This window comes from Nannobrachium achirus (genome assembly GCF_963921795.1).
Source record: "Nannobrachium achirus genome assembly, chromosome: 6".
Lineage (NCBI taxonomy): Eukaryota > Metazoa > Chordata > Actinopteri > Myctophiformes > Myctophidae > Nannobrachium > Nannobrachium achirus.
The window spans coordinates 24846980-24856346 of record NC_137815.1 but is presented as its reverse complement, the minus strand read 5'-3'; the positions used below and the strand labels follow the sequence as shown (position 1 = coordinate 24856346).

At 44.1% G+C, this 9367-nt stretch overlaps 1 protein-coding gene across 1 annotated transcript; it reads right to left on the bottom strand.

Moving 5' to 3' along the window:
- Nucleotides 1-7981: 7981 nt before the first annotated feature.
- LOC308286933 (AN1-type zinc finger protein 5-like) lies at nucleotides 7982-8662 on the bottom strand (the record flags this gene model as incomplete). Its single annotated transcript, XM_080728055.1, has 1 exon — nucleotides 7982-8662. One exon carries the CDS (start codon nucleotides 8660-8662, stop codon nucleotides 7982-7984), a length of 681 nt encoding a protein of 226 aa, XP_080584181.1.
- Between the last annotated feature and the right edge of the window lie 705 nt (nucleotides 8663-9367).

The window sequence follows — 9367 nt, the reverse complement described above, 5'->3', positions numbered from 1 at the left end:
CTGCAGCTGTTTAGGCGCTGAGTGGAGATCGAGAACCAAACACACACCTCGATCGACTGAGAATGGATCAAGAGCTTCTTCATCTAGCACCTCTGATGGAACACTCCATCTCAGTGTTGATTTCATCGACTAAAACTATGACGAAAAATGTTTGTCGATGTTTTTTTCACTGATGAAAACAAAATAAAAACGAAATAAAAACTAAGTTGTGATGACTAAAACTAAGACTAAATATATTGACAATTCCGTCAACAAAATAAAAACTAGACTAAAACGTTTTGTTGCTCTCAGGTGTTGCTGCGACGCGTTGTGAGCTTGTAGATCTGCTATTTTCAGCACGCAACCAAGTGTAAAATCAGTCGTTACGGCGCCATCAAGGCCTGCCAAAATACATTTTAGTGGACTAAATCAACTGTAGATTTAGTCGCCTAAAAACGAATGATATTTAGTCGACTAAAATTAGACTAAAACTACAACTTTTCGGGTGACTAAATTATGACTAAAACTAAATTACATTTTATTCAAAAGACTAAAACGAAATCTAAATGTGCTGTCAAAAACATCATTGCCAGTTACACTATGCACGTGCAATACCCCGGAAGAAGGCTGTGACACGCCCCCCCGTAAACCTTCCTCTTTTCACCTTCCTTGATTCCCATCGAGTGCCGCCACCACCACCGCAGCAAAAAGAGTGGCGGGACTGGGGAAGCCAGCCGGGGCCCTTTGAGGAGGAGCCGAAACCCGGTGAAAAACACGCAGAGGGCCTCTGGCCGCTGCCCCTCCCGCGGAGTGCTTTTGTTGCATCTGTCACAGGGAGTTCTATGACGAACATGGAGTCTGAAGGATGAGTGCTTTCTCGTCCACCAGTGTGTTTGTTTTGAGGCTGACCTGACAGGGAGACCGGCTGCAGTGTGGGGCAGAGACAATGAGACTTTTCAGGCCTGTAATCTGATTTTACACTTTAGATTAGGGTTCCAGTAATGGTTTAGTTCACTGATTCTCAGCCTTTTTTTTTTTATTCCAAGGACCCCCAGTTTGATGCATTAGGTTACAGACCCCGATTTATTTTATTTTTTTTGAGCAGTGCTGACCGCTCCTACATTTGTCCAAAGTTTGTTGTACGCCCACTTGCCCAGGGTCACATTGGCCAAGCCCCGCGGGACGCTTGACGAAATGAACTCATAAAAAGCACCGCTCACTTCACACTGGGTGTGATTTTTCTTCTTTCTTCTTCTTTTTTTTTTTTAAAATCTACACTGTAAAATGCTCAAACTCTGTACAAATGTAACCAAAGCAACCCTACATCTAGCCTACATTTTGGCATAAATGGCAAAAAAATTGTTGTAAGCCCAGGGCGGGATGCTTAATGAAATTAACTCATAAATAGCACTGCTCACTTCACACTAGGCGTGTTTTTTGTTTTTGTTTTTTTTTAGATCTCTTCTGGGGGTCCCTGGCACGAAACCTTCTCAGATGGGGGTCTGCTGCCAAATACATATCATTTTGGGGGTCCTTGACACGATAAAGTTTGAGAACAGCGGATTTATGGGAAGCAGCTTCATTTAGGGAGGTTTATAGAGACGATGGGAGATCTCCGCCTATCCCCGATATCGTCTGGTGACATAGCAATGTACATTCAGTGTAGGGGCTGAAATTAGGTGGAAACAATTCGGAGAACTGCATTGCAGAACCAATGCTAAGTCTGTAAGCGTACCGTAGGTTTTTGTTAGTGGAGATTTTCTCTGTTGTTCAAGCCAGATTGACTAGCCACACACCATACTAATACAGAATACAGAGAATATTGTCATCATATTCGAGCTCAAAATGTTGTTTTAGAACTTTTTAGAATCCGTGTTAATTCTGTAGTTTGTCATCTGTGAAATAAGAGAAAGACTGCGGGATTACAATCCTGCTGTGGAGAATGATATATTAAATGAAAACTGAAAATGTTACAACACAATTACTAGCTTGTGCTCCACTGCACGTGTGGTTGGAATAAGAGAGTTGAACTGTATTTTTTACCAAAGCACTTTCCTTGTTTAGTTTTACCATGCTGATCTGAAACTATAACAAGCCAAACCTAATCGTTTTTAGCCCAGCATGTACGAAGAACAACAATGACCCTGATGACTTTTTTTTTGTACTTGAACTGTCTGGTGTTTTGTTCTAAATAATGTTATTATAACGTATTAAAGTTGTGAATTATTGACCTGGCCGGTTTCCAACCCTTTCTGGACCAGGGCCCACTCAAAATTGTTGGCCATAGAACAGGGTTCCCCAATAGGCGGCCCGCGGGCCATTTGCGGCCCGCGGGGGGGCTACTGTCTGGCCCCCACCAACCCCAGTAATAATGGTGGTGTAAGAGCAGCAACAACACTAGTATATTGTTGTTGTCGGGGGGAAACCTCGTATCTCCAAATTTGTACGTTCTTTCCCAAAGTAAAGCCCTGCTTCATCATACAAGGCCGTTGCACAAAAGTAGTGAAAACAGCAGATCTACAAGCACACAACGCCTCGCAGCTGTTTTCACTAGTTTAAATCATTTTTAAAATGATAAATGCAAAACAAACGGTTTTGGACATACAAGGTTTTCACCCGACAACGACGATATCTGAACTGTCGCTGGAGTAGCGGGAACGCCACCGTCGCCCCCTGCAATGTTGTGGCCCTCGGCTTGGTACCCTAGACATGATTCGGCCCTTGGGGAAAACTAATTGGGGAACCCTGCCATAGAGAATGGAGATTTGCATCTGTTTTATTCACACCTTTTCTCGCCATAGACAGGCTTTGTGTCATTGGTGTTACACTACGTTCACACAACACTGCCATTTATATTCTCTTTGTAATGTCAAAATTGTAACGTTGACAGTTGTGCAGGTCTCATTATCCTGGGATCCAGACTGATTGCTATGTTCTGCGTTTTTCTTTTTTTTTTTCGCTTCACATTCTGGATAACCTCATATCTCCGCGCAGAAACTAGAGAATACGAACCACGGCTTCTGACTGGTCTGTGTGTGGGGACGGGACCAGTGTTGTCCAATGTAAATAAATGGTAAATGGTGCATTTATATAGCGCATTTATCCAAGGCGCTTTACATTTACATGTGCATTACATTCACCCATTCACACATACATTCTTACACCGATGGCGGGGGAAACCATGCAAGGCACCAACTGCTCATCAGGAGCAGTTAGAGGGGTTCAGAGTCTTGCTCAAGAAAAATTGTTGTAAGCCCAGGGCGGGATGCTTAATGAAATTAACTCATAAATAGCACTGCTCACTTCACACTAGGCGTGTTTTTTGTTTTTGTTTTTTTTTAGATCTCTTCTGGGGGTCCCTGGCACGAAACCTTCTCAGATGGGGGTCTGCTGCCAAATACATATCATTTTGGGGGTCCTTGACACGATAAAGTTTGAGAACAGCGGATTTATGGGAAGCAGCTTCATTTAGGGAGGTTTATAGAGACGATGGGAGATCTCCGCCTATCCCCGATATCGTCTGGTGACATAGCAATGTACATTCAGTGTAGGGGCTGAAATTAGGTGGAAACAATTCGGAGAACTGCATTGCAGAACCAATGCTAAGTCTGTAAGCGTACCGTAGGTTTTTGTTAGTGGAGATTTTCTCTGTTGTTCAAGCCAGATTGACTAGCCACACACCATACTAATACAGAATACAGAGAATATTGTCATCATATTCGAGCTCAAAATGTTGTTTTAGAACTTTTTAGAATCCGTGTTAATTCTGTAGTTTGTCATCTGTGAAATAAGAGAAAGACTGCGGGATTACAATCCTGCTGTGGAGAATGATATATTAAATGAAAACTGAAAATGTTACAACACAATTACTAGCTTGTGCTCCACTGCACGTGTGGTTGGAATAAGAGAGTTGAACTGTATTTTTTACCAAAGCACTTTCCTTGTTTAGTTTTACCATGCTGATCTGAAACTATAACAAGCCAAACCTAATCGTTTTTAGCCCAGCATGTACGAAGAACAACAATGACCCTGATGACTTTTTTTTTGTACTTGAACTGTCTGGTGTTTTGTTCTAAATAATGTTATTATAACGTATTAAAGTTGTGAATTATTGACCTGGCCGGTTTCCAACCCTTTCTGGACCAGGGCCCACTCAAAATTGTTGGCCATAGAACAGGGTTCCCCAATAGGCGGCCCGCGGGCCATTTGCGGCCCGCGGGGGGGCTACTGTCTGGCCCCCACCAACCCCAGTAATAATGGTGGTGTAAGAGCAGCAACAACACTAGTATATTGTTGTTGTCGGGGGGAAACCTCGTATCTCCAAATTTGTACGTTCTTTCCCAAAGTAAAGCCCTGCTTCATCATACAAGGCCGTTGCACAAAAGTAGTGAAAACAGCAGATCTACAAGCACACAACGCCTCGCAGCTGTTTTCACTAGTTTAAATCATTTTTAAAATGATAAATGCAAAACAAACGGTTTTGGACATACAAGGTTTTCACCCGACAACGACGATATCTGAACTGTCGCTGGAGTAGCGGGAACGCCACCGTCGCCCCCTGCAATGTTGTGGCCCTCGGCTTGGTACCCTAGACATGATTCGGCCCTTGGGGAAAACTAATTGGGGAACCCTGCCATAGAGAATGGAGATTTGCATCTGTTTTATTCACACCTTTTCTCGCCATAGACAGGCTTTGTGTCATTGGTGTTACACTACGTTCACACAACACTGCCATTTATATTCTCTTTGTAATGTCAAAATTGTAACGTTGACAGTTGTGCAGGTCTCATTATCCTGGGATCCAGACTGATTGCTATGTTCTGCGTTTTTCTTTTTTTTTTTCGCTTCACATTCTGGATAACCTCATATCTCCGCGCAGAAACTAGAGAATACGAACCACGGCTTCTGACTGGTCTGTGTGTGGGGACGGGACCAGTGTTGTCCAATGTAAATAAATGGTAAATGGTGCATTTATATAGCGCATTTATCCAAGGCGCTTTACATTTACATGTGCATTACATTCACCCATTCACACATACATTCTTACACCGATGGCGGGGGAAACCATGCAAGGCACCAACTGCTCATCAGGAGCAGTTAGAGGGGTTCAGAGTCTTGCTCAAGGACTCTTCGACACTAACTCTGGGGGAGCCCGGGATCGCGAGTCAAATGCTGTAGGACCCTATGGCCAGACTGAGTAGCAAGAGTGAGGAAAAATAGGAATGTAGCGAATCAGTGTGGATTCCAGGCTAAGGTCTCATGGCTCTTTTTGGCCATGTCCTGCAGAGGCAATAATATAAGCCCAGTGAATAAGCTATTGAAATAAGCTGGCCTGACGTAAAGAAGAGGCATTATTCTCTCAAGGACTGTTTGACGGAGTAGCTTACAGTATATTTAGATGCTCTGTATAGTTGACGCGTCTTTCTTTAACTGAAACTGTAAAGAATATTAAGAACAATCCCGGCTATTGTCATGGTTCTAACCATTTTGTTTTTGCACTGTATCCACAGAGCTGTGAAAAAAGGTACATTTTGCTTCCTCATGCATCCTAAGTATTGTAAAACTGTAAGACAATTGCATTTGATCTCATTTCCATTTACAGCTTGTCTTGGATTGTTTTGCTAAGATGTAAACATAATAAAATCTCAACCTAATTATGAAGTATGCAAGTAAAATATTTCATGAAACAGCCTTTATTGTCATAACTAAAGCTCTGTATTGCCGTGATGAGCAGAGGGGGGAAAAAGAGCAGACCAAGTACAGAGTGAAAGGTCAAGTTTACTAAGAGAGTTTATGTGGTTCAGCATCTAAAACATGGGGAGTCCGGGACCCCTAGGGGCCACTTGAACCCTAGCATCCCCATTCTGAGAACTTTAGCCAACAATAGCAGATCTACAAGGTTGTAGATCGGCTATTTTCTGCAAAGAGGTTTGGTGTACAAGGGAAAAAGAGCAGACTGATTACAGACTGAAAGTTCAAGTATTGATGTTCAAGTATTGATGGTTGAAGTGGTTAAATGTCATAAAAACGTACACTGATGACAGTACTATCAAACAAGTCTATCTATGAAATCTATAGAAAATGCGACACAATTTCATACAATATGTAGTGGGGGTGCCTGCTTCACTCAGCTAAGGGGTCCTTGGCCTGAACATTTTTGAAGAACCAGATCTAAAACATTAAAAATCAATTGAAAGAAATAAAAACATTCATCAAACTAGAACTGCACTCTGTCGAGGTGCCAATTTGCGCCTTGTGCACAAGTAGTGCGCCAGCAGAGCGCGCCATGAGGTGTGCTCACCACCGGCATCACCACTGGCATCACCACTGGCGATGCCAGTGACATCACCACTGGCATCACCAGGAATGTTGGTCCCTCATTGGCTGTTAATGATGACGTTGCCAGAAATGTTAGTCCGTGATTGGACTACGGGCTTAAACACACACAGACACCTACATACATACCTAAATATGCAGCCGAACGCAGTACTAACAAGTGTGTTTGCCATGAAGCAAGTCACAAAAATTAATTTGTCTTACCATTTGAATTTACTCCATTCAAGTCAATGGGGAAGATTACTTCATTAATAAATTAATGACCATATATGGAGATCTCTGTCATAAATACTAAGCCCATATGTTGGAATGCCCATATACGGACATACTATGTCGGTCTCATGTGGTCTATGACGTCAGACATAAATTACTTCATTAATAAATTAATGACCATATATGGAGATCTCTGATGTCATAAATACTAATATGTTGGAATGCCCATATACGGACATACTATGTCGGTCTCATGTGGTCTATGACGTCAGACATGCAAGTCAGTCATCTCCATATTTAGGAAAAGTTAAATTTTTGAATTCTCTTATTCAAGTCAAAGAAGAAAATTAATTCATGACTAAATTAGTCAAATTAAACTATATATTTAACGTATCTCTTAGCAAAATGCGAGCAGACGAGTCCAGATGAAGCCGTCGATTTGACATATGGCCCATAAGTGCGGGCCACCAAAACTGTGGGAGTAGCGCGGCAAAATAAAGTTTACCCAGAAATAAAGTCGGACAAGTACTATATATATACACTAATAATTAAATAAGTTATAAAAGACCACTCTATTGATACTTGACTTCACAATTAAAACTCTAAAAGTCCCAGGGAATTGATCTGTTGTCATGAAAAAATTAATGAATAGAGAACTTCTTCATAATTCTTCTTTGACAACATGACAATGACAAGTCATCTGACCCGAGTGGATGAACACGATCATGTGACATTAGAGTGTGGGGTGTTAATTCACTTGGCTTCTGCCATCCTGGTTTCAACGTGCTGAGTCACCACACCATTGAGTTCCCATGTGAAAGTCCAATATCTTAACCATTGGTCCAAAGGGATATATCCCTATGGACTGAGAGAGATACTAGACTTTTGAGGCCATCAGGCTGAGGCAGTGAGTCACTGCTACACTCACCCCACTTTTGACCTCCTCCCATGGGGAAACCCGATCCAGGTCACGGCACCAATGTAACGCCTGGGATTCAAACACGGGTCTCCCAGGTCACGCGGGAGACCCGGGTTTGAATACCAGGCGTTACAGATGCATGGGGAACCAACCCCCTTCCAAAAAAAAACAATTAAGAAAAAACTATAAAGAAAATGTCAGCCCTACACTGTGTATCACCTCTCGTGACCACAGGAAGAGAACAAGGCAGCAACACAAAAGCTAAGGATGAAAAAAAGTCTCTTCCAAAGTAACTTCATGACAATAATCTTTATGTGGCGATCGCGGCAAGGCGCATCATCTCACCTGAAACTACCACTCAGAAATGCACTGAAACAAAGAAGCAAGTTTTACAACCGTCTCTTTCAATGCAACGAGCAAAATCAAAATCTTCCGATCTTCACGTAACAAAAAGCTCCTCGTCACGTCTGTATTGGGGGCCAGTCACTCTATTATTATCAAAAGTCAAAGGTCAATTCATAGCAATTCACGATTTCATATTCTCTGGATCTTGTCAGCGACCACCGCGGGGTTCTCCTTGCGGATCTTGGCGGCAGCCTCTGCCTTGTAGTCGTACGGACAGTTGTGCTTGTCCGAGTAGCGGTGGAGCCCGCAGAACTGGTTGCCACAGCGGCAGTCGAAACCCGTGAGGCCCACCTTTTTGCGACACATGAAGCAGCGGTTGGTCTTGGGCTTGGTGGGACCTGGGGGGTCCTTGGGGTCGTCAGTGTTGCTGCTGACGGTGAAGCCGCAGACGGGCTGGGCGACGGCAGCGGAGGCCGCAGCGACCTGAGAAACCACCGCCGACGAGTCCTTGGTGTTCTCCATGTTCGCCGAAGGCTCCGCCAGCTGCGAATTCTTGTCCTCGCAGACGAGGCTCATCTCCGTCATCTGCTGGGAAAGGGTCGCCGTCGTCTCGCCGATGACTTTGTTCACGACGGCGGCCTCGGCGGTGGAGATGGAACCGCCGCCGACGGCGCCCATGGTGGTGTTTCCGCCCCCTAGGGGAGGACTCACTCGGCCGTTGTTCTTCAGCCTGGACTGGTGCTCCTTGTAGCAGACGGAGCACATGCCGTTAGTGTTGGGCACGCCGAAGAAGCCGCAGCCGTTGGAGCAGGGCCGGGGGCTGGTGTTCTCTGAGCTGGGCACCGGGCTCCGGTTGGTCTTCTGGGCCATAATGAAGGAAAGATGATGTCCGCCCTCTCCCGGGCAAACAGACTCTCTGTGTCGGGGCGTGTCGTGTATAATCTCTAAAAACTGATATGTATGACGGGCATACTGTATCAGCCGATAGCCGATACGAACACTGTACGTAGGAACCACCAATACATAAGTCGAATGATTTGGTTTATCTGTGAGAGCTGGGACTCCACTACTATATATATGAAACTTGCATGACGTCACTGTGATGTCATCATGTCAGGCGAGCAAGCTGTAACCTCAACACTCGTACGCACAACCATCCATCCATCTTCAACCTCCTAACGGTTCCAATTGATTGAATATTTTATTTGAAGTTTGCATAGGAAAAGAACAGGACAACAGAGATTTCCAGTCTTCCTTTCCTGAGCAACGTTAACTAGACTGCACTCTGTCGAGGTACCAACTTGCTCCTTGCGCACTCGTGGCCATTTATTAGGTCTACTTGTGTGCCAGCCAGAGCGCGCCCTGTTATTTATATCGGGTCGCACCTGTTGTTAGCGACGTCACAAAGAATGCTGGTCCCTCATTGGCCGTTGATGATGACGCCACCAAGAATGCTGATCCCTCATTGGCTATCGATGGTGACTTCACCAAGAATGCTGGTCCATGATTGGCTGTTGATGGTGACGTCACCAAGAATGTTGGTCCCTTTCACGGACATTGTAGGATATTGACGGA